We start from the raw sequence: 25,725 nt of genomic DNA on the forward strand, positions 1-25,725 counted from the left end.
ATTTTGCTAGCTAAAGGTTTTATTTGAATCAAAGAGAAAAGTTTTGTCTGTGCATTTCTAGAAAAGTTAAGGGGTTTACATTGTCAGACTAGTCTCTAGAAAATTAAGACACCAGATGACCCCATAGAACTCACCAACCTAACAGATTTCATTTTCACTGTAGGGAAAAAGAAAAGGAGCGGCCTAGTTGGATGTTCAAGGTTATGGGTGCTTCAAGTTTTAGAAGGAAAACTGAAATTTACCAGGTAGATAGATAGATATGACTAGGATATATAAAATAGGGTTAGGATACTTACTTGAGAAAATCTTGGACTGCCTTTGCATTTTATGGGCCGGCTGTAACAGCATCTCTTTAAAAAAACAGCTGCAGCTAACACCTATAGTAGATGCCACTCGCACGTGCTTACTAGACACAGCTGAAGTGGAAGGCTCAGTCTGCGTGATTAGGCACCAGCACCACACTGCCAGGAACTGAAGACACTTTGGAACAGCAGGCAAAGGCAGGCTTTAAAAAAGTTTAAAAACAATAGAATAGGGAAAGGGGAAAAAAGTTAATTAGGTGGTTCCAGTGAGAACACCCAATTCTCCACCCAACAAAACTAATTAAATTTCTGTCATTAATGGAAACAGACAGAGAGAGGTTCTGTTGACAAGATATAAGCAGGGAAAATATGGTACAGATGCTTTATATTTCAAGTAGAGCTGCAAACACAACTATTTGGTATATCTGAAACTACTTAGGCTCATTCCTAGATGAGGATGCCCCTTCCCCCAATTAGTCACACTGACAACAGGGTCAGAGTAAAAATGTCTTGAACTCCAAAGAAAGCAATGGATTAGACTCAGCTATTTATGCCAGAGATGGAATCTACTATTTATGTGGTGGCAGAGGGAAAACATGAGCCTTCTGAAATGCATTCTTTTTCCCTCCCTGCAAAAAGATGTCAGGAGAAGAAACACGTGTGCATATAAAAAGGTGCAGTATATGTTTATTTTAAATAAGTACTCATACAGAGGACATTGATATCACATGGAGAATTCAGTCAGATTATCGCTCCAAATTATCTTTCCCTCATAAAAGGTAATATAAACTGAAGATTAGACTTGCTATTTGGCAACAATCATTGTAAAAATAGTATCCATTTCCATTAGGAGGTACTTTGTTACACTATTCTTGGCTCACCTCATGTTACATGACTATGCAGCTGGCGACAACAATTTCCACAGAAGTTGGATCCCACTCAAATACATTAATTTTATAATAAAACCTAACAAGTCTACCCATGTGTAACTTTAGATTAGCTTATTAAGGTTTCAACTGTAACAGTTTATGCATTTTTATTTCAATTTTGAACTTTAAAATTCAGTTTATTACATGATATTATATATGACAAAGACAAAGCCATTTGCTTCATTTTCTCTATAGTTCAGAAAGGCAGAATTTGCCTGACACCATGATCCAAGACCCTCAGTGTTTAAATTGATGCTAAGAATTTTGTAAATGGTTTAAAAGGCGCTGTGGGTTGACCCCACTCAGAAGCCAAGTACCTGTGCACACCCCTCACTCTCCTTATCTCTCCTCCACCCCCTGCAAGATAAGGAGAGTGGAGCAGCAAAAGCAAAACTCACTGGCTGGGATAAAGAGTTTAATGAATGAAGAAAAGATTTGAAAAGTAAACCACCAAGTGATGCAAAGGCAATCCTTCACTACTCCCATGCCCAGCCAGCTGGCAAACAACCACCTTAGAAGCCACACAACCTGCACGCCCTTCTTTCTCTACCTCTTCCTTCTTTTTATTGTTGAGGTGATGCTTTATGATATGGAATAGCCCTTTGGCCAGTTCAGGTTGGCCAGTTCCCAGCCATGTCACTCTCAATCTCCTGCCTCCTGCTGTGGGGGTCAGAGCAGGAAAAAGAAAGACTTGACCCTGGAAGGGTTGTTCAGCAACAGCCCAAACAACAGCACATGTTATCAACGTGGGCTTAGGTTTTAATCTAACACACAGCCCCATAGGGGATGCTGTGAAGAAAGTTAACTCCATCTCTTTCAGACCCATTACAGAAAGAAAACCCCAAGAAGTCAGCTAATCTGCATGAGATATATCGCATGTAACTCACCATTTGGAAGCCCAAAAATAAAAAGCAAGTCATCTACTGTAAAATGCTTTCAGCACATGAAGCCATGTGCCAGATTCATCAAACCTGACAGGAAACCACTATAGTTAATGCTCTGCCTAACCCTGTAGCAGTGGCTTTGACCAGCGTACATTTAAAACAAGCAAGCCCAAGGCCTTCCCCAAACACACAACTTTGTATGGGACCCTGTGGGACTTGTGTCCATGTTATCAAAACAGATCTCTTTTCCTCCTACAGTTTGGATACTGGCATCTACTGCTTACTCCCAGCGGGTTGTGAGCAGTATTGTACAGTAGATACACATAAATAGAATCATAAAATAAATAAAATAAGCTAACAAGGTGCTCAGAAAAGCAGCTCTATGATTCTGCCACATTGCATGAGAACTCAGTTTATGATGTTTGCTTACTCTAGTTCCAGGAAAAAAAAAAAACAACAAACCAACTCAAATAAAGCCCCTTAACAACAGAAACTATATATTACACGGAACTGTTCTCCTTTTAAAAAGACTTCCCAGCTCCACCATGCAGGAGCCTTTATGGCAGTGATATCCACTCCTGCCCATAAATAGACTGGGAATGGAGGGCAGAAGTGATGGTCTGTGGAAACCACCAATGTGTCTTCAAAGACCTTCAGAGCTCCTCAGAGTCTGGAGGGACAAGTGTTCATTAACCCCAAAATAACCCAAACAGCACTACTCCCAAAGACAGTAGTTCTCAATCTACCATGAAGCTCACTCCCCAAGGGTAAAGGTGTTGAGCACCACGGATGTTTAACTCACTGAAAGACTTCAGGAGCCGAGTGTAAACAGTGCATAGCTTTCTGGCACTTTAAGATGTTTAAAGGCAAATGCAGGCTATATTCCTCTTTGGGAAACTATTTCTCACCTCCAGAGTGATAGAGGAGAGCCAGGAAAGAGGTGTCCACAAACAAAACAAGAAAGGCCCCTGCAGACTAGAGCGCCAACAAAAATTAACCCGTAGCACTGAGAAAAGTATTTGGCAATTCAGTCTTACATGCAAAGGCCACTCGTGCAGAGCAGTAAAGCTCTGCTAGAACAGGTCAGTGCTTGCAGCTCAGTGTTGCTGCAGCAGGAGCTGTTTTGGGGCTCCAACCCAGGAGTAGGAGCTGACGTGGGGCTCCAGCCCAGGGGCAAGTGTCTTCCCTAGAACTCAGAAACATCCCTCCATGCAGCAAGAGCTTTCTAAGAAAGCTAGTCAGATTTGAATATGGACTAAGCAAGGTTATCTGCCCAGGGTTTTAAAGGTAGCATTGCTCATTGGAGAGTTCTCTTCTGAACTTGAGAGGCTAAGGCACAATGAAAGTGAGCAATCAAGGCCATGATAATTGGTGTCCAATTTAAACCAAACCAAGCTCCACTTCCAAGTGTGCTGAATCCACTTTAAGGCATATGGGGGGACACAGTGAACACTCATAACAGCATCTGTCAAATCTAAATAGGACTAGAAAATTCTTCTCTTTCTAAAACATGTGACCCAGACTGGATTCAGGGATACCAGTGAACCAAACCCACATTTTTGTTTGAGGTATTAGACATTTTACAGCTTGTGCACAGCTCTGTTACTTGCCACACACCTCAATGCAGATGTATCAGAACCACCAGAGTTCTGCTGCAAAAGCTTCAGCTTTAATTCCCCTTTCCTCTCCCACACTTTTTTGCAGCAGATCAAGGATATTTGCCGTTCCACAGTGCCACACAGCAAGTAAGCTCACTTCTAAACATATCCAAATAGAAGTTTCTAAACCGCAAAATAAACACAGTTCTTACAGTAAGTTAGGCAGCAAAAGGCATGTTATACCTAATATTTCATATTAAATGTAGTGTTATTAGCTTTTTTCCTTGACCTCAGTGTAGCAGTCACAAGATGCCCTTTTGAACAAGACAGGGACTTCCACAGAAAGTAACAAATTAGTTTACTTTCTGGGCTTTTTAGTCCCTGTCATAACAAAATAGTGATCATCTTGCCCGCTCTTCGTAAGAGGAACTTTTGATGCACCAGGTGCTCCTTTCTTACATGTCTGTTCCTTTGGAAGTGGCTTCTTGGCTGCTGGGACCAAGCTTTTGTTTGTTTGCAAGTTTTTGGTTGAATGCTGACCTTTTGTGGAAGGCTGTGCTGGCTTTTTGGTCACTGCTGCTTTGGCTGAAGTTTGAGGAAGCCGTACAACAGACAAAGGTGTGCGTTCAGCAGGTTTGGATAAAGAGGCTCCAACCTGAGGGGGATTACTGGCATTTGGCTGCTTGCTGCCAGCTGATGACACATTTTTGCTTGTAGGTAACAACGGAGGCGGTGACTTTGATGTTTTGCTAACAGCAAGGGAAGGTGCAGAAGCGGAAAGTTTTAGCTCAGAAGCAGTTTTCAAGTTTCTTGCCAGGTGAGAAGTTGTTTGTGGGGCTCTCAGAGGATGCTGAGACCCAGCATCTGAGATCTGAATATCGTTTTCAGGAGGTTTTGCAAGGAGTTGCTGGGAATGTGCAAACTTGGCAACAGTGCGCAGATTTGTAACCGGCGGCCGAGCAGCCCTGGGAGCAGCTGAATTCACCTTGGTTTTAGTGACAGATACAGGTCTGCATTTAGCAGGGACACACTTCTGCTTTGAAGTGGTTGTTCCAGCTGTCCCAGACAAGAGAGATGGCTGTTTTTTAGAGGGTGAGGGGGCACGATGTGCTGGTGCTGGGGAGCCCTGAGGCAGGGCAAATTTCCCCTTGGTAGCATTGGGGGATCGAATACGTTTGCGCAACATTTCAGAGGGAGCAGGAGTTGCTCCTGCACGCGAAGAACTTTTGCTTCCAGGCTGTGAAGGAGCAGAAGCTGGTGAGTTGCATGCAGGAGACCCCAGTTTCTTTGAGGTGCCAGGTTTGAAAGGAGACTGCACGCCTGCTGCTGAGGACCCTTGTAATTTGGACCTGACTGTGGATGACTTGGCGGTGGAAGATGGGGTCACTCTGGGTGATGCCAGGGCAGGGGACTGAGGGCGTTTAGCTAAAGCCTTCTTGGCACTGGCTCCAAGACCTAAAACAGGAGCAGGAGGTTTTGATGGCTGCTTTTGAAACATATTGACAGCTGACATTGGATTCATAAGAGGAGGCTCCTGATTTCTAGCTGACAAGCTGGGGACACTGTCACTGGTGACCCCTTTCTGAAATGCCAGGATTTTTTGTTCCAGAGTTGCAAACTGAAGCACTCGGCATGGATCATATTTGAGCAGAAAACCTTGAAGAGTGTCCCAGCCTCCACCAACACGTACCATCACATGCTTGCCATGTAGCATCTGAGAATGGGGAAGAGGAGCAGAAGAACAAGAGAAATTCTTATCTTGCTTTATTTTTCTTCATCTTACATTGCCACCTATTGAAATTGACTAAAAATAGCACTTCCTTTCTTACAGAGAAACATTTCAAAATAGAAATTATGTGATAAACCAGGTTTTTGCTTCCCAATTATTTTATTAGATAGCTTCTCCTGCACAGGTAGTAATTTTGTGTTAGGAAATAATGGAAACATCTTTACAGAAGACCTTTAAACCATTCTGTAAGAATCTTTGTTTAGTATGCATAGTTCTGGGCATGGGTTGAATTTAAATTATGTCCTTGCAACACAAACTCTTATGATTGCTGACAAGAGTACTCAACAACCCCTCAAATTATAAACCCCAAGAATCTAGATTTTGAACAAGCAATATTCTCAGGATACTCTATGGCATTTTCCTTATTTATGTTGCAAGTCATTACTGAAATTTTAGAGGCACCACAGAGAAACATTATCTTAGTTTAGTGCGGTTGTAAAAATCAATGTTTGTGGATCAAAGATCTAAAGAATGGAGTAATTACATCTATTTAGAATAAGGGATTGAATGTCAAGTTGTCCCAACCTAAATAATTCTGCAATTCTAAAACAACTCCATCAAAATGAGATATTTCACTTAAAAGCATTGCTCTCCCCAAAATAAATATAAATTGGAATTCTTAAAAACTACTTACTCGTATGAAGAGTATTTTATCTCCCAGCCTATAACGTCCCTCTGACAAGTATTCAATTGAAAATCGATGGGAACAACTGCAGGGAGGATCTTCTGCTATATGTTTTACCTAGTTATTATATTGAAAGCATTTGTTAGTATTTTGACAGAAGCACAAGTTTAACCATCTATTGAGTTAATCTTCTATTAAGATGGAAGATCCAAGAAGGAAACAACTGAAAAAAGGGGAAAAGGAGCCCCCAAAGAAATGCTGGGTTAGAGAAGATCAGCCTCTAAGAGCCACTGAGAAATGCAACAAATTGGAAGGGTGAGACTACTGCCAAGAAGGAGAAATAGTGAGTTTCCAGAGAAAGTGTATCTGGTGGCTGACATTCCCACAGAAACAGAATTTTTACATAACAACACAGAGGACCTTTAAAATAAATGAATTTTTAAGCAGAATAGGAAAATTGTTCATCATTTCCTCTGGACCAGTTTACAAGCTGTACAAATCATTTCCTTTTCTGGATACATATTCATTTCCAATTGGTAAAGCTACAGAGGTTTGATTTTAAAATCTTCTTTCAAAAGACTTTCATCAAAGCCTACTTTAACACCTGATGAAGTTTTATGGAAGATCAAATTGAAGAGCAACATTCATTGCAGTCATAGAACATGGACACCAGAAAAATTGAATGAGATCATTTCTTATACTCAAAGAAGCAAGGAAAAGGAAGAGGGGAAAGGAAATCAATGTAGGTTCTATGCACTCCAAAGCATACAGAACAGCATTTTAGTTATATTTTCAAAACAAAACAAAACAAAATGATTAAAAGAGGTGCATAGCCTTCTGTTTGAAGAGGCTCACACATATTAGATGAAAACCAGCCTGTCCATACTGAGACAGATCATACAAGTTCAAAACTAAGAGTTTAAATTAAAGCCTATATCCCACTAAGCAAGTAGCACTTACTGCCTCGTGTAGCTCCCCATGGTGACAACATGACTTTGGTGTGCTAAGAGGTGATGGTGGCCCAGAGGTCATCAGCAGGGTTTCTTCTAGCTCAATTTCCTTCTCTAGTTTTACAAGTACAGGAGGTTCAACTCCATACCTCAAAGACCAAAGCAGAGTGTTTAATTACTAATTTATTAAAGAAAACAAAAAGAAACAAATGAAAACAAACTTGTAAAATTATAATGGCTTGACAGACAAGGACATCTGAATCAATCAGAGGAGTAATTGCCTTGATAATCTAAAAGAAGGAGCATCTCTGAGTTTCTAGCAGAAGCCCTTCCTAAGGTAGCCTTGGTGTTACCAGAGGATACAGTAAAAATACTGCCAAAACTATACAGTTGAGGTCACATCCAATTTAGATAGACTATCTTAAAGCTTCCAGCTCTGCACTAGACATAAATTAAGTCTACATTTAGATAATAAAGAGATACCTTCCAAAAAGCTGAAAAATTGAAACCCTTAGAATTGTATTTAATGCCCAGTGAGCTGTTCCAAGAGGTACACATTATCTATAGGGTGAATGTATAACTTAAACACAGCTATAGAAACCAGCATGGTACAGCACCTCTCCAAGGAAAGAGTCCAATAAATATTTGAAAAAAACATTCTTATTGTACGATGGTCCTAGAAAAGCTACTCATTACTTTTTGCACAGAATTAACATCACTTGACAGCTGCAAATACTGTCCTAACTTTGTCTTAGCTTTTACTTAGTAGGATGTGTCCTTCAATTTCTTGTTGGGAGCAGGTGTGGATCACCTACCCGGATACAATGCGCCCAATTTCCAGCAGACAAAGATACACTTGTCTTGGATCCTTGTGCAACACTAAAAGGGAAGAGAATAAAGAGGAGTTATAGTTCACATTTATTGCAGGAGGCCTATGCAATTAGGTACAGCCAAGAAAAGGGAAGAAGACGTGTCCAGTACTATAAATTTCCCATCATCCTACCCAGAGGCAAGGTACATTATCATTGACAATGCACTACATGCTTTACAACTCTAATTTTCTATTCCATAAAATCTTTAAACCCATCCTGGCACTCCTGAAAACACTCTTCCTCCTAAGAGAAATGTGTTTTATAATCTCATTTCTTGATGAGAACAGGAAAGAAAGAGACATGAACACTTCCCATTCCCTACTCCCAAATGCAATATCACAGCCGTAAAGATGAAGAGCACTTAAAAATGACAAAAAGGAAAACACACACATCTGTTCATGCTCATGCCTACAGACACAGCTAAGTACATGCACTCTGGAGGTTATTATCCACAAGAAGATACACTGCAAGGGCCCCAGCTCACAAGTGGATGGCTACACAGCCAGTCAGCCTGAGTGGTTTTAAACCTCTGCTGGGAAAGAACAATCTGGGTGACTGTTACCAGTTCAGTAAGCAACAGATCTTTTCTTATCACTGCTTCAAAAGTTCCAGCTCTGTCTTTACAGATGAAACCCAATATCCCTCTGATATCAATTTGATATTTGAAGTGCCTTTGCTTTAAAAGTGTTTCCTAAAGTATAGTCCAAGTATGAAGTCAGATTTTCTGATGATGTTTACATCATCTACTCCAGTTTCTAAGTCTGCTTTTTAAAAGATCTGATTATGAAGGGTAAATCTAGAACAGAAAGTTGACAAAGCCATAATTTCAAAGCTACTTTTAGAAGCAAATTAATCTCTTATTTAGTGTATGTGCATGTGTGTGTGTGAATTTGCCAGCTGTAACAAAAATGTTTTAATTTGCTTGAGTCCAAAAGGAAGAAATCCAAATAAATCCCTAGCAAAGATCAGGACATTTGTTTTGGCTTGATGTCAAAGGGCACCCCACAATGCCTACTCTTAATTTCTGCTGTCTCAGGAGCCTCTTGATTTATTTCCTTCCCAATCATCTACACTTTTCAGGAGGTGCTGCTATATGTCCCTGATGGGAAAAAGACAATTGTCAACTTATCCTTCCCCTGTTTCATTCATGAAGAATGGCTTAAAGACTGATGAAAAACATCAGTGGAAAGAATGTTTCATCTAGGAGGCTGCAAGTCTGCTCATTTCAGCTGCCAAAAAGGCTCACAGAAGATATTTATGCCACAAAGCAAGCTTGTGTCAAGAGTTACAGACTTCAAAACACTTCTTTGCAATGAGTGAAAGCCACAGCACTAGGAAATCATGTCTGCTTATCACAGGGAAGCTAAACAGGTTCTAGTTACCTGTCCACTTACAGGAACTAACATGTTTAAGCAATACAATTCAAACAAGGAACTAAAAAAAAAAATTAAAATATTCTTGTAACTCAGTTCTACTCTGTATTTCCTGGCACTGAAGAAAGATACACTCACTAGTTAATCAAAATTAAATATGTAAATGATGGAGTTTTCTCAACTATTTTAAAAGATGACTTATCCAGTCGAGATGCATGGGCAGTCCAGCCAGTATGTAAATAGCCTTTAATTAACACTAATGCTAATTAATAGCATTAATGGAACAAAGATTTCAAAATACAGTAAATATTATGACAATTTCATACAATTACTGAAAACAAAGATAGTTCTCAGTTTTTTGCTAGTCTGCTGACAGGCAGATATTTTTCTTACTAAAAAAAAAAAAAGAAGCCAAACAACAAAAAACAGAATTTGGCTTGCCACAGAAAGTTTTGTATCAATTAATTTTTACTGACATAATAGCTGGTAGAAGAGCATTTCCTTATTTATTATGTGATGAAAGTACAATCCTCTTAACTAGCAGTCAAAAAAATTTTATTCCATCGTACCAGTCTAGAAGATGCTGTACAGCACTGGTTGTGCACTAGGGCAGGCATGCTCATAGTTGGTAATATTTATTTTTATAACTATCTTATAAATGGGAAAATACAAGTGGTTTAGAGTAATGTTGTGTCCTGAAGTAAATGTTAATTACCAACAGGCTGTTGCCACTTCAGACACAATGCCCTGATGTTGTTACCAAATTTAACCATCTTGAATGTATTATTCTGAGGGATTTTTGCAAGAAAAATGAGCTGTAATACCAAATAAAGGATCTTATTGTGAGTTGACTCCATGGCCCTGTGGTCTTCCCACACACAGAAAGTGAAACCACACTTTTCTCCTGCTTCTCAGTGGTTCCTTTTACTGAAGAAAAACACAGTATTTTGTTGCACAGCTCTCAGTCCCCACTTCATCCCACACAGTAACTTTCAGAAGTTTGCAAAAGCATCATGCAAGTTATATTAGTCACTGAACTGATATTTCAAAGCTTGTACTTGGACACTGCCTTAAAATAAATAAGAGCTTGCACGACACATGCAGAGTCAAGAGAAAAAGTTCAAAAGTCGGTAACAAGGCATCTCCCTGACCAGGTAGTGATTCACACAGAGATCAAAGCAAATTTAACAAAAAGAGAGAGCTACCTAAGCCTTCAGATTCAAAGAGGTATGTCTCATCAACTCCAATGGCTCTACACCAGTTAAGAAAGTTGGCTGTATTATCTCTGGCAAAAAAAGATCCTGATGGAGCATCCTTCTTGCATGGAACTTTTCTCATAGGAAAATTCTGGCAAGGGAAGAAAACAAAAAGTACATTGTACACATCAATAATGCCAACAGATTTCAAAGCATATTTTCAAAGGAAAATACACCCTAAATTCAGAGTACAGAAACAGTTGTAACTATTTTATGTTCACCTCACTGTGTATTCCACGAAAAAAGCTACACTAATATAGAAGGCATTCTACTTTATCATTGTGAATAGTCACTGAGTGAACAGTCCTTAGTTCTGCAGCCTTTGTACTCCAAAGTAACAGAGACTTGCTTGAGATTCACATTTCAACTAAGCATTGCCTCTCAATGGAAACACTGAAGCCTATCTGCAGGTCTGGATACTTTTATGGCTGACCTATACACCTGAGTTCAGCCATCACTTTCTGGCATAAAACATAGCACCAAGTGCCAGTGGATATCTTAGTAACAATCCACACTGGCGTCAGGGGAACAAACTACAGACTTGGACTAGATCCTCCTCTGGCAAGATTTTTACTGAGAACAAACCAAAAACCTAGTAAAGACCTTAGGATGTGATTAACAAAGAAAGCAATTTATTGGATGAGTTTATCCATCTATAAAGCCACTTTGTTGTTAATCAGTCTCTGGATACACAGCGTACAAAAAACTTCTTTGGGAAGCCTCACTCACCTGCTTTTCCTGTAACTACTACTTGAGATTTAGGACTTTGTATTTTAAAAAAATCATTACAAAACTCACCCTTAAGTTATTTGTGCTACAACATTTTTCAACTGTGTTTTGAAGAACATCAATCAATTGGCAAAGCAGTACCCCATTATCAAGTTCTTCTAGCAGTTGCTCTGCTTTGACTTCCATTCCTTTAAGAAAAAGAAGGTCAATAATAAAGTTACTCCATGAAGGTAAAGAAGTTTCATATGAACTTAGAGGCAAATCAAACAGCATTCCAGTGTTAAAGACTGAAAAATAGAAGAAATATACAAGTAAAATAAAATAAAATATTAGATTAATTAGATTTCAATTAGACTAACAAGATTCATAAATATAAAATAGAATTATTAATTGTGCAACCCTTAAGAGGTGGCAGCTAATAAAACTGAAATCAAAGCATATATTTTAATGCAATTCTCCCAGCCATTCAAACTCAAATACACCAGCTCTTAACAGTACTATAGACATTACACGTCAGTGCTGACTAGAACATTGGAAGTGCTTTGAAATTCATGAGAGAGTGATTTATTTTTAAGCTCACCCAGCAAGCCAGACAGCCAGATGGAGAGATCTTCCTGCATGGGCACCAAAGTGGCCTCGTGCCTCACAGATATCCATTGGTCATAGAGGCACACGTCTGCCAGACCCGGCCCATGCCTCGGAGTCAGGGGACTTCGGGGACTCAGGGGAAGCTCGTCTCCAAACCACACCTGCAGAGGAGTCCAGTAAGCTGAGGACAGGAGGCTCCAATATTTGCAGTCAGATAACAAAAACTTGTGCTTTGAATTAGACTGAAGAACTACTATTCAAAGAGTGTTCACTTCCCTTTCAACAGATATAGCAAGCCTACAGAGCATTCAAATGGTTCTGCTCTTGTTAGTAACTCCTGCATCAATACACTCTGCATTCCTTCTCTTGACTGCCTTGGATTCAAAATTACATACTTGCCCGAATACAGAATAAAGACAACATGCATTAAATGCTTCGGGTTTTTTAAACTCAGAACATTTTAAGTCATGAAATCTGCAAATTATCACATAATTTACTACTGATTTCTCAATCAAATGTTTCAGAGGCATTTTGTGCTCAAATCATTAAAAATTATAGCATTAAAAGAGGAAATGTTTCCATGCAAGGACGTAACACATTTCTTGAACACAAATACTTAGCAATTCTCTTCAGAACTGTATATCTTGTAAATGAAAGGTAACTTACACTTCAAGAAAAGGACCACACTGAAATTTTTGAAGAAAAATTTCCAGATTTTTTTCTGAATAATTTTTAACTGAATAATACCAGAATCTTTCTGGTATTCTTAACTATTTGCCTTCAGTTCAGTGTGCATGTAAAATGCATTCATTTATTTATACTTAGGTGATTAATCAGAATAAAAGGTTACTAAAAAGGCACTTTTTAATCATGATGGAAATTTTTCAATAATCTCAGTCTTTGACTTCAAAACCTTAACTAACAGCACTAAGAAGTGAATGGGTCATCTATCTGATAATAACAGTGTGTTATCCTTGTCACATTGTTCCTTGTAAAAGGGGAAAACAACTACTTTTTTTTTTTTAATCAGAGGTAACTGGGGAATATAATATTTTATCTGCTTCAGGGTAAACTTTTGTATTAAAAAGAAAAAGTATTATGCATGTATACAAGATTTAAAAACTTCAAAAGGCATTTACCTGAACTGCATTCTGCATGGTCACCTGCTTTACATTAGTTTCTCCTCCTGAGGAAAAATAAGAGATTTTTATTACAGTCTGTCCTGCTTTCATGAAAATCTTGAGGAAAAACCCATCAGTGCAGTTTTGGAAAAATAAGAATGTGTCTAATAGGAAGGGAAGGGGAAAGAGGGAAATATCTTAGTAGCTAAAGTTTTGATCCAGTACTCAGTCAAATTCAGTTCTCTGCCCTCAGATAAAAGTGCAGTTATTACAGCAAAAGTAGCAACTAACTTTGTATGCATAAACAGTGCTCTAAAGTTGGCAAGACTTTTAGGAGCTGTATGACATTTATTTTGTCAAAGAGTAATGCACATACTTGAAACGATTCTTGGATTAAACACTGTTGGCTCTGATTTTTCCTTCCAAGTTATCACAAGTGCATCTCATACATGTGTGCAGACAGATATATGTATCCTGAGTTTACATTATACTTGGAATATCATGAAAACCTTAAAACAAATTATTTTGACAAGTAAGATTTCCTCTTACAGAATCTTAGAACGGTGTGCATTGGAAGGGATCTTAAAGATCATCAAGTTCTAGCATAGACACATGACAGCAATCAATGTTTTTATAAGTCTCTGTTGCAATTCTGATTTTGCAGGCAGCATGCATGCACTAAGTTTTCAACAGAATGCTGCAAACTATTGCAGCAACATAGTTATCAGTACAAATCCCTGGCAAAAGGAACATTAAGGGAACTTTAGATACAATCCAGTCTCTTTCTCTCCCGAAACCCACACTGTATTTTCCAGCAATACTTTCAACCATGGGAAAATCCAGCACAAGCTCTACATTGGGCTAAAGATTACTAAGTCTTTCCCTGGAGGCTCCAGGTCTAAAGTTGTGCAGCATTGCCAGGTTAGCTGCATGCATGTGTACAGAGGCTATTTCTCCATAATCAGTTTCCAGTGGTATTTTACAATGTCAAAAAGTTCCTATCTGTGTCTTGAAACCTGTTAAAAACTACTCACTTGCTCTGCTACTCAATAGCTGCAATAAAATTTCATCTTACTGATTCAGCTGAAAACCAGATTGCAGACATTATCAGACATTTTTAACTCATTTGTTTTCATTTAAAATTAAGTATTTTTCCTCTCCTGTCCCAGATATTTAGGATTTGTATGTATATGGCATCTTCTTCTCTCCTGCACAACGTGGCCTTCCTGTGACAAAAGACTGAAAAGCTCATCACAGAAAACACAGATCTTGTAAAAATTCTCACCTTTCATCCTACATAAGAAAGCAGAATGGTGTCATTTTCTCCTCCTTGCTCCTTCCCACTGCCTTAAACCTCACAGACTACGTGGGACCACACATATCAGGCATTTCAAACAACTTACCTCTACGACTGGCAAATGAGCAACCAGTTTGGTTTCCGGTGAAGACACTTCCTTGTACCAGGACTGCTAGCACTTCTCAGACCTTATCAGAGACACTCCAGTGATATCTTTCCCCTTCCTTTTATTTCTAGGGAAGGAAAAAAAAAAAAAAAAAAAGAGACATCCTCTCCTTGATGTCATTTTTCCTTCTATGAATGAACAAGGGAAGGGAAGGGTATATACCAAGCATTACTAATGAGCATGTTATGCTTCCCACAGCTTTGTCCAGGGGAATACGTTTTCCTTTGGCATAAGAAAGCTATTGTCCTAAGAGAAGCTCAATAAGAGGCTTCATTGATTAAAAAAAAATAAATAAAACAACAGCAGAACAGCCAGTAGAGAAGCTGGTCTCATTAAAATAAGGAGTTCCATATAGGCTAACAAGAGCTCTAGCATATTAACTGCCAAGGGAAAACAAAGGACAGCCTAATTCACAGGGAGCACTCAAAACATGAACAAAGCAAAATATTCACACTGCAGCTATCACAGGAATGCTCAGCATCTGCAGTTTTGTGGCATGCCGAACAAAAACTAGTCTTGCCAAAAAAAAGGAAAATGGGAGATTGAGGAAAATTGTGGCACTTGAACTTCAAGGGCCTGCTCTTCTTAAACTAGTTAATTTGTAAGCCCATATGTCAGAGCTCCCTAGAAAGCCAAAAGGCTTCACTTATTATCAGGGCATCTGAAAAACACTTAACAAAAACCCCCTCTGATGATGCGAGCTACAGCACATGAATTTTGAGTTGAAAAGTAATACAGTAACAATTGCCCATTTTCAGATGCCAAACTGTTCAGCTCAGAGATTGCAGGGAATACAGATCAATGTAGCCTTATCACTTACTGTGAGAGGCACAGGATGAGAAGACCCAGATCTGCCACCTTCAAGTAGTCTGCCTGTAAGTGTGCAGAAGGTGCTGTGGTGAGGTGAATACTGCAGTACCAGGCAGAGTCATAACCAAATCTGACTTCTTCTAAAACCAGTTGGGTTCCCTGCATCAAAAAGCTGTACATAATGAATGAATTAAGTATCTGATACTGAATTTTGGCTGCTCCAGATAGGACTGCATCAGTTTCTACACATGCCAGTTTTATCAGCTCTCATTCAACAGGCATTTGGTGTTCAGACACTGAAGTTTGTGAAAGAAAGGAGCTCAGAATAAAAGTACACTGTAACACATCCCCCGCACAGCTTCAGGCCGTGCCATTCCCATTTCCACGCAGACCTTGATACCCTCAAGGTCCCTTGGAACTGAATAAGCCCATCACAGTAGAAACAATTATTTTAATAATTCTTCCCCTTCTTCCTACTGTTTTTGGTGCTGTTTCTTCCCTGTTTTCCCCTCCCTGCTTCAACCCTCTAGACAAGGAAAACACCAGAAACGTGAGCTTTTCCCAACCAGGGGGCAACGAGCCCAGTTCCAAGCTCAGTAAGCACAGAGATCCCCCATCAACCCCACTTTCAGAAAACCCCTCTTTTTTGCTGGTACTTCTGCTGCCAATGGCTCCGTGGGATGGAAGGAGAGGAGCTGTCACCTAGCCACACCTTGTAGCTGGATCAATAGAGAGACACTGATTTACTGGGAGACAGGTGGTCAACCACAAATTATATACTAGGAGAGGCAAGAATTGCTTTCAGCTGGTTGAGTGCCAAACCTCCAGTGAAGGACTAGAGCTATGGATCAACACCAGGTAAGAGAGATGAGAAAAACATCCCTATCTATTGACATGTGGCATAGGGACAGGCATTCCTCAGGAAAGGGGGTGCAGACACACCCTGGACATGACCCACACAGACTTGTGAGGCCGCAGTTTGCCTCTGCTCTCCACAGAGATGCCCAGCACTTTGCCCCCAGACACTCTGAGAAACAGCAGAGTCAGCAAATACTAAAGCATATAACACAAATACTTCAGGGTGCTAACACACGCTCTTAGATACTCCATGAGATAGCCTGCTTAGGATCAGCTGTATCAGGATGTATGGATCACTCAGTGGGCCCCAACCAGCAGGATGTGCTACACTAATTACAACCCATTCTGTAGCCCAAGATGAACCGAGTCCAAATCCCATTTTACTTGACTGGACAGTTTACATGTAAACAAACAAGCAAACAAAATCCACAACTCTACAGATAGCTAAAACATCAATGAAGCAGCCATTGACCTAGCTTAAGTGGAACCTAAAGGGATTCACAGGCTCATTAAACTGCCTTCTGTTAACAGGCTCATTAAGAAAACACTTGGGTAGAAACCTTCCACATCTTCACCCTATATTTAGGATATATAACATCATCTTCTACTCCATCAACACCCAAAGGTAGTCATAACAGTCTAACCCAGAGCAACTGGCTTAGTCTTGACAGTGCCTACCAAAACCCATGTTTATAAACAGACCGAAGTGAAAGAAGCTGTCATGTCAGTATCTGTTGAAACATACTACCGGATAGCCAAGATTTTTTTTACAGACACATCTACCAACATGCAAAAGAAAAGGGCTAGGCACAAGAGACTGAACGGAGTGCTGCTCCATCACTACAGCAATTTCAGAGCCTTTTTGTTGCATTACTGAGTCAGCAGGAGCTCTGCTTCCCTGGGGAGGCCTCAGAGGCACGAAAGAGAAAGAACCAGACTGGTCAGTCCGAGGTGATGGGCTTTAAGGTGGCAACCAACTCCTTACATTAAGGAATGCTGACTCTTCTCCCCAGAGATTGCCTCTCCACGCCTGTCCATGGAGCGCACACAAGCAGAGGCAGCGAGCACGCTCTCCCCTACCAAATGGCAACAAAGGGCCCGGGTACACCTGTCAGAGCAGAGAAGCCCACTCGAAATCGGGTAGGAGCACTTCGTCTCAGCAGCCGCCATCTCCGCAGGAGACATGCAGACGGCTGCTTTCCCACAGGAGCATCCAGTTTGGGCAGAGGCTGGTTAACAGCAGACACACCGCCCCGGCTGCTCCCTCACACACACAGGCAAGTTCTTCTCTCCCTCCCATTTCTAACCCACACTTCTTCCAGCAAAGCATTTTTCGGTGCCCATTTAGCAGGCTGCTGGCTGGCCACAGTCAGGAGTAGTTAATTATGACTTAAATACAGAATCGTGTATTATTCTGAAAGATCCACCCGGTACAATTTCAAATGCATAGGCCAGTTGGGCCTTAGAGCTCCCAAAGGAATACATGTACTTTTTCCCATGTCTTGATCTGACACTATGCCAAAGGTGACACACAGCATCCCTGGAACACGGCCAGCTTTTGGGCAAAGAAAGGAGCCAGGCGCTTTTCGGCTTATTAAGCAAAATGAATGAGTGTTTTAGCCAAGAGCACCGGGGCAAATTTCCTACAGAAACAGCACTGCATCCTCAAACGCCTGCGTAGGGAGGAGATACTGGTTTGAAGGCGGTTATGCAAAAACTCTCCCCTCTCCCTTCCCCAGGGTAAGTTTCGAGGCACTTCCCTTCCGACATCCGTGACAGAGACGCTGGATGCACGGCTGCCGCTGGACGTGTGACCGCGGGCCGATGGCAGCGAGCGGCTCCGCCCAGCACCGGGCTCTGCCGGGGCTCCTCGACACGGGGGACTCTCAGCGCTGCCCGTGCAGCTCCCGACCCCCTGGCGCTCCGGAGCTGCGCGCCCGGGGCGCCGCGGAGAGCGGGGGTCCGCCTCAGCGCCCCCCTGCCCGCCCGGCCCCTCAGCCCCCCGCACCTCTCCCGCGGGCCGGGGCCGGGCCGCCGCCACCCCCCAGTGCGAGCTGCTGTCACACCCACCGCTCTGCCACGCCGTGCTTTGCTCTGCCGTGCCGTCCTGTCCTGTCCCGTGCCGGGCCGGGCCGGGCTGTCCTGTTCCGTGCCCTCACAGCGCAGCGGGCGCCGCCGCGCCGGCCGCTCCTTTCGAAAGCGCCAATCGGCGCCGGGGGCGGGGCCGTGCCCGCCGCACCTGGCCCAGAGCCGCGGAAACGCCCCGCTCCAGGGCCAGCAGCCCCGGGCTGGGACACGGCCCTGGGCCAGCAGCCCCGGGCTGGGACACGGCCCTGGGCCAGCAGCCCCGGGCTGGGACACGGCCCTGGGCTGGGACATCGCCTCCGAGCTGGGACAGACCTCCGAGCTAAGACACGGCCCGCGGGCTCGGACATCGCCTCCGAGCTGGGACACGGGCCCCGGGCTCGGACACCGCCTGCGAGCTGGGACATCGCCTTCGGGCTGGAACGCGGCCCGCCTGCAGCCCCGGGCGCTGGGAGCCGACGGGCAGCCGGCGTTCTGCCCGCAGCGCTCGGCGCAGCGCTGCCCCCGTCGCTGGGAGCGGAGCCCCGCACCGAGTCCCCCCCACCCTGGCGGCACCCGCACCTCCGCGCACAGCATCCAGATACGCTGACCTGTCCCTGGGGTGCTGCCGATGGCATTTTTGAGAGCTATTAAACACCAGCAGTCGAAGTAATAAAGGAAAATAACATGTGACACACTTTCACAAAGTAAAGATACTCTATAATTTTTACTTCGAAATAATAATGCAACTGAAGTTACATGTTATATCATTAAAAGAGTTTTTGTGTGTATGTGGTTTTTCTCCATTACATAATTTTTCATTTTGTGAAGAAATAACATCTTGCACACCTTAACATGAACACATTTCAGAGTTGAACAGCTAATGACTGTGACATTAACCATTTCAGCTGGTTTATTACTGTAACAATCTGGAATATATTCTTTGTCAGAGGTAAAGAACAAAAAAACACTGCAATGAAAAATTATGAATGGAAACTTAAATTTCCCCATTTCTTTACAGAGAAACAGTTACTGCAATCAGCTTAATTGCAGCAGGAATTAATTGGGTTCCTCTGAAGAGCTGGTGGGCTCTTTCTGGTCAAGAGGTATAAATACAGAAAAAGTTATACTCACATGTGAGGGTCTGATAGCTATACAATATTCTGTGTATAGTGGACAAAATGACTTTAATGAATCCATGGCATGTTTCTATAAAAATGCAGTAAAGAAAATATAATGCACCGTGGGAACTTCTCTATGAAAATAAGTGCTATGTGGTCCTTTAAAAAGATATTTCTCCTAAAATAAAATAAAGACATATCCATCACTGCACATCCCAGATCTCACAGAGAAGAGGCGTGAATTTGTGATCATTCACTCTCCATGACATCAGCATCTCAGCGTGGTGATGGTTAAATGTCCGTAATTCTGTGAGCCGGCCCAGAAGGCATGCAAAGTGTTGAGGGTTATCTGGGTGGTGAAGTTTGCAGACTTTTTGTAGAATATCCAGCAGTGGTTCTTGAAGCCTTTCCACAGAATCTCTGTCCTTTATGTATTGTCTATCTGATTATGGTTTTAAAGAAAAGAAGTGATTAGCAAATATACGCTCTGATACACTGCAAATATTTACACTGATAAGTAACATAAAAATATTCAAATATTTACACTGGCCACTGATATTCATACCTACAAAGAATATTTATTTTCAAATTAATATGAAATAAAAATGTTTAATGCTCTATTTTTGCATAAACTTAGGGTTTTCATGTAAGCTTCCCACTTCTAACTAGAGAAAATTTTTAACCTTCTTAAAAACTGAACTGTTTTAACTCTGCAACGTTTCACTGGAGTTCTGTCATCATCCCTCCATACTCTGGTTCTGCACCAGAGTATGTCATAAAATGCATTTCAAAAGCTGAGCAACACCCTAAGATCTTGGAGGTGTAGTACTCCTGGGGAATTCAGCCAGAAGAGTGTAAAAGCAGGTCACCAGGGTGAAATCAGGCATCTTCATCCTCAGATTAAATTTCCTTGTTAGAAAATACTTGTATTTTTATTTTGTTCATATGGAAACATGTTTGAATACTTGGACTGGGAGGAGAAGAGAACGATGGGATTTTTGGTGTAAAAAAATTTCCTGAGATGCAGTGACTCAAAGAGTGATGGAAATGCTTCACCTTCCTATCTTTCATGAAACCTGGTTTGGAAACCTCCCAATAAATTCTGAAGACCTCCATTGCCATACTCTAAGTTATTCTAAGTTATAGGTTTCCCAATTCCCCTTTAAAATAAGTAGCATTCCACAGTGGTCAGTGATGATGTGCTTATGTAGCCACATTTGGGGTTTTCTGAAGGAAGAAGCCTGTTTTGCTAAGCAGTGAAGAGATACACGTAATTTTTAAAAGAACGTTATTTAAGCAGTTTCTTCCTTGTATTCAAAATCAAAGGGTGTAGCAGGACATTTGGAGTTTGCATTTCTGTGCTTTTTTTCTGGTTTAACAACTGAATATACAGAATGAGCATGCACATTGACTTACTCCATGCAGAATGTAAGTTTTTACAAATCTCACATCTGCTCCTCATGCTTTCTTTCCAGAACCACTAATATTTAATTCTGGATGAGAAGTTACCTGGAGACAGGATAACTATGGCTGTGAGCAGTGCATATTCTTCCTGTGTCATCTTCAGCTCTCCAATGCTTTTATAAAAATTAAACATGGGAGTTATGAATTCATCTGAGATACCTGTGAGAATGAAAAAATTGTTATAATATGTCTTAATTATTGAAGCTCTCTGGTTTATTGCAACACAGAAATTATTTAATATTTCATATTGACTGTCTGGATGAGTTAAATCTACTACAGAAATCATGATACAAGACAATTAGTTACAGAAGTGCAAGCACATCCTTGTTTTCTAGAGAAAACTAGACACAGGCAAACACTGGCAATTTCTTTTTGCATGGTTTCAAGGTCTTTCTTTCAAACAACTGATTTCACTCTGCAGGTTTGTCCATCTGGATCTTCAGGACAAGTCTCATAGGTGGTTTTCTTGTCTGCTGATAATCCTCATTAAGAAGCAGACCCCGTGTTCCCTGTCTCTGCATTAGGTATGTGGAAATCTCTCAGGGTGTATGGTTTAATTCCAGCCCAACTCTACAGCCAACTGCCTTGGGCAGTTTCTTCAGTTGTCTCCATAAAGACATTTAATTACTCCTTTTATGTAGCCTGAAACTTTCATCAGGTCTAGGATTACCTGCAGTCCAAGATCAACTTGCATGCAACTACTACTACCTTAAAGCATAAAATAATGTGTTCTAAAATACAGAGCCAAAAATAGCTAAAATCCAGGCCTATTTAAGAATATGATCATGTGATTCACCATCAGCAGAAGCCTTTAGGGTTTCCAAATAAGGCCTGCCAATGGGACTACTTCTTGCAGACTTTGTCATCAGATCACAATGTTCTTAGTTAGCCTTGAGTTACAGATGTACTCCATCCTACTCTTTGGTGTAAAAGAGAAGTCCTGTGACATCAAAATTATTCCTTTTTTAAATGATATGTGAGTCACTCAGAGCAGACACTAAACTATTGACAGCAGCTGCTTGCAGCTCTGAAGCAGTGTAGACATCCAAAACAGTGGTTCTGCAGCGAGAACCTTTTGGCCTTCCTTGGCTGAAAGGATGGGAACCTCTTTGGCTCCCACAGATGAGGGCCACAGGATCTCTTGTAGATTTAGTCTTAATTTTGAGCTGTTCTAGGAGAAGTCTTTATAGCTCCCTTTGGAAGCCATGTGAATTCATGTGGGTTTGAGAGTTGTGTACAGCACCAAGCTGAAGTCCAGGACTAGTGCGGTTTGGAGTGCCCCCAGTAGATAAAAATTAAAACTGAAACTCAGCATGTGGAACTCAAAGGAAGGAAACATGAAGTCATTTGACTCAACTATGAAACAGTCACATTTTGCTGTGACAGTGAATTTACTTCAAGCAGTGGAAGTTATGTGTCCCAACAGTGAAGGAATGATCTTGTAGGGCGTGGTGTATTTCATGGCTGAGTCATGTTTTTAAACACATGACATGAGCAACCCATGTTCACTTCAGACTACAAGCCACAAATCTTGTTTCCTTGATGAGTTCAATACTACTAAGTCAATTAAAGGGATATATATGATGTGGGTCAGCTTGTCCTGTAGGAGTTACTAACTCAGCTGGCCCTTCTTTCAGGGCAAACAATAGTCATAGCATCTAAGGTGCTGCGAGACTTATGCTGTTAGTCATCAGCATTAACTACTTAGAATTTTGAATACTTGTAATTGCTAACTTTTGGGGAACCCCCTGCCTCCCTCTTGGGTGGTTTGAAATGCCAAGGTTCCTTATAATATGTAAGTAGTACATATATACGGAACACCAAAGTCTTAAAGTGTGCATGAAAGTAGGAAAAAAAGAAGTGAAAAGCTGCGCCCTAAAGCAGAGCAAATTAATTCCTTTCATGGAAATGAGTAGCTCAGCAGCAACATGAGAAAAGTCTAAGACAAAGTTGATATTTTTAGAAGTCTCTGTGCAAGGTATTGTGCTGCTGGGCACAATCATCTTGACAGGAAACAAGAAATGGTAGGAAGTGGGCTGTGGCTGACTCCCATCATTTGTTTCTCAAATTCATAAATTGAAGGTGTTTTGTCTTTTTTCTTTCGAAGGTCAGGCTAGCTTTCAGCTGGATTGATTTATTGCTTTTGGTGACCCCAAACTCCTCAAATCCTATTGTCTGTATAGCAGAAGTAGGATGAAAATGGTGCTGGCAAACAGGATATGGAAAAGCTAGTGAGGACCTAAATTCACGTCCTCACTGCTCCAAACAATGCCTAAGCATGTATTGAAACAATCCCTGCCCAGAGAGCTTCTAAGCTAACATTAAGTATGGAAGGGTAAAGCAAAAAATGAGTATAGATGTGAAAGCAAATGAAATTACTGCAGAGAACTCTGCATTAGTGTACTGCAAACAAAGAAATATAACCATAGAGATGAAAGGGAATTATAAAGGGATGTTTGAGCAATGCAAGTGATTTACCACTTTTCCAAGGGAGAACAGAACTTCAAAATCTTTAAACTGATATATGTCACAAGACAATTATGAAAAAAATCCATGAAAAACGAGCAATTTTGGAGCTAGGATAATGGAATCTTTTCTCTTAGTAGTTTTGCTGTCATCCCACCTACGCTGAAGTTTCCCTGCTATTAGTTCATCTTCCTGCATGCACGTTACACAAATTGCTTTTCTGTCACAAGAGGGAGCTGTTTTCTAATGTGATTATAAACGCTTCGGTTTGGATTTAATAAGCTCCAACAGAAAGAAAAAAAAAAAAAAACAACGAGGAAACACAGGAAACAGATGTTTATAGTTCTTGCTTTTTTTTTCCTAGCTACTGTATGAGATGTTGCCACTTCAGATTATCAGAACAAGAATTAAAAGTGATTTGTGCTTGTAACTGGAAAGGCTGGAGAAGTGAGTTACATGATTTTCCCAAAGTCATTACTACAAATTATAGCTCAAAAGTGAAAAGAAAAATCAAATAAATGAAATTATATTTCTGGCTTCATTGAGAACAGAAAAGTTAGTTCTGCCTTACCTTCTATATTTAGATCAGATGAGAGCCCTGTACAGTGCTGTCAGGCAGGCAGAGCTTCCTGGTCACTGCTAATAGTGCCTCCTTCCTAACTTTCTTCAAAAAGGTTTCAAAAACCTTGTTTCATGCAGCATTATGGCAGTAAGAACATGCTTATCCTTCACATGCCATTGGGCATCTTTCTGAGTTGTACAAATTCCTACCTAACCCAGCTCAGCCACCTGCAGAAGATGCTGCAGATCATTTGATTATTTTGTTGTGTTCATGCATGTCTGGCTGTAAATCCAAGTGTGGTCACTGGGAAATACAGGCTTTACTGAGTGCAGCTTTGCAGCATCAAACTAGAGCAGATTTAAACCCATGAACATTATTCATTCAACATCCCTTACTTGCACAAGTTCATCCCCATCTGTAGTTCAAGGCACAACATTAGTTTAGATCTTGTCTTTTTTAGAGTTTTGTTGTTATGATTACTCTTTGAAGGTAAGATGACTGATACCTGGTATCATAAGGTTTGCAGTTTCAGGCCATGAATAATTTTCTGTTTAATATAATTCTGGAATATGTGTATTTACTGTGATATTAGATCAGTATTGCCAGCTTTTTGAGGCAGCATTCTCTCATCCACTTTGGCTGTGTTGCAAAACTGAATAATTAATCTATTGCAAAAAGAAAGCTTGAGAGTAAATGCTAATTAACAGTAACCAACACTGTGTTATTAATATAGATAGAGATAATTTTTTCTTTATAAACATTTAAATATTAGTGAATATGAAACCAAGGGTATATTAGTAGCTGCTTTATGCAAATAAAATATTCTAATTACTCACAAACATTTTATCTTTCACATTGTTCTATCTACCATAATTGTTTTTTATGCTGCTTATTAGCTCTCCCTTCTGAGCTATTCAAATGCATAAATGGTGCTTTAAACACTGACCAAATTCACCCCTGTGATGCTGAGTGCCAAACCAGGGGGAAATCTAGCCCGGAGAGAAGACACACCAGAGCATGGGCACATTCTTTTCTGTCTACTGTTGTCTTGTAGGGGTTAAATGGCCAACTTAAATGAGACTTAGCATGTGTTGAGCAGAACTCACAAGCAAGTACCAAACCCCCCTCTGCTTTAAAGCAATCTATAGGACCTCTGTTAAGTCATAATTGCAAGCAAAGAAACTTTAGTTTAAAAAAAACCCAACCAAGCAAACAACAAACCCAGCCTGTAAGGAGGGTGCAAGTGACCTTTCCACATACCCTCCTTTAGCAGTGACCTGAGTCAAGAGTCAAGAGAGAGATGTGGTCTGGCACACACCAGCAGCATCTGCAGTGCCTTGAGCTAGTCTTCACAGGCAGAGTCTAAAAATGCTTTTGGCCTGAAGAAACACACTTATGCAGAAGAAAAGATATTGGGTTCCTAACATCTGTTTTGCTTTCATGGGTATAGATCTATTGTGTAGATATGATTTAAATAATTTTAGCAACTTTAATTGTGGTTCAGGTACCTAGAACTGGATGACTCGGTGTGGTAGATTGTGCAGGAAAGGTGTGTGGACAGAAAAGCTCTTCCCTATATTTTGCAATTTAGGGTGGTCTAAATTTCCTAATGTTTTGGGCAGTGTGCCAGTTCTGCCTTGAGTCACAGGATGATGTGTCCTTCCACGAGGATGCACATGACCATTTGGAGGGTTAGACACTTTGGACAGTCAGTGAAGATCATTTTGTTTCTCTGCACGAACCCCAGCACAAGGGGAGTTTGAAGCACCACCCTTGCTCAGTACTAATAACCAAATTATAAAAGACAAGGGCAATGGAAGTTATTCGGTATCCATGCTCCAATATCAAACTTTGCTTTTGGTTGCAGGAGCCTCTTATCCAAATCAGTGGGAACTTTGTAT

General features: G+C 41.0%; 2 protein-coding genes across 6 annotated transcripts in view; both read right to left on the reverse strand.

The window, feature by feature from the left end:
- Positions 1 to 320: 320 nt before the first annotated feature.
- GAS2L3 (growth arrest specific 2 like 3) lies at positions 321 to 18,288 on the reverse strand. 2 transcript variants are annotated; one of them, XM_063154803.1, is made up of 12 exons: positions 18,218 to 18,288; positions 15,300 to 15,461; positions 14,420 to 14,546; positions 13,035 to 13,081; positions 11,888 to 12,056; positions 11,377 to 11,495; positions 10,528 to 10,669; positions 7,893 to 7,956; positions 7,088 to 7,226; positions 6,137 to 6,244; positions 4,254 to 5,427; positions 321 to 505 (listed from the first exon to the last, which is right to left on the reverse strand). In XM_063154803.1, exons 4-12 carry the CDS (start codon positions 13,050 to 13,052, stop codon positions 444 to 446), a joined length of 1,995 nt encoding a protein of 664 aa, XP_063010873.1. In that variant the 5' UTR covers positions 13,053 to 13,081; positions 14,420 to 14,546; positions 15,300 to 15,461; positions 18,218 to 18,288; the 3' UTR covers positions 321 to 443. The 2 variants fall into 2 exon arrangements, with proteins under 2 accessions (XP_063010873.1, XP_063010872.1); XM_063154802.1 differs by lacking the exon at positions 321 to 505 and having other exon boundaries at positions 964 to 5,427.
- Positions 18,289 to 18,909: 621 nt separating this feature from the next.
- Positions 18,910 to 25,725, reverse strand: part of NR1H4 (nuclear receptor subfamily 1 group H member 4) — a 35,998-nt gene continuing 29,182 nt past the window's right edge. For all 4 annotated transcript variants that reach the window (XM_063154806.1, XM_063154804.1, XM_063154805.1 and 1 more), the window contains 2 exons: positions 20,842 to 20,955; positions 18,910 to 19,774 (listed from right to left, as the gene is read on the reverse strand). In XM_063154806.1, the coding sequence (XP_063010876.1) occupies positions 19,536 to 19,774; positions 20,842 to 20,955 (353 nt within the window). In that variant the 3' untranslated portion in view covers positions 18,910 to 19,535. The remainder of the gene's footprint in view (positions 19,775 to 20,841; positions 20,956 to 25,725) is intronic.

The sequence above is a fragment of the Melospiza melodia genome, chromosome 4, assembly GCF_035770615.1.
Source record: "Melospiza melodia melodia isolate bMelMel2 chromosome 4, bMelMel2.pri, whole genome shotgun sequence".
Lineage (NCBI taxonomy): Eukaryota > Metazoa > Chordata > Aves > Passeriformes > Passerellidae > Melospiza > Melospiza melodia.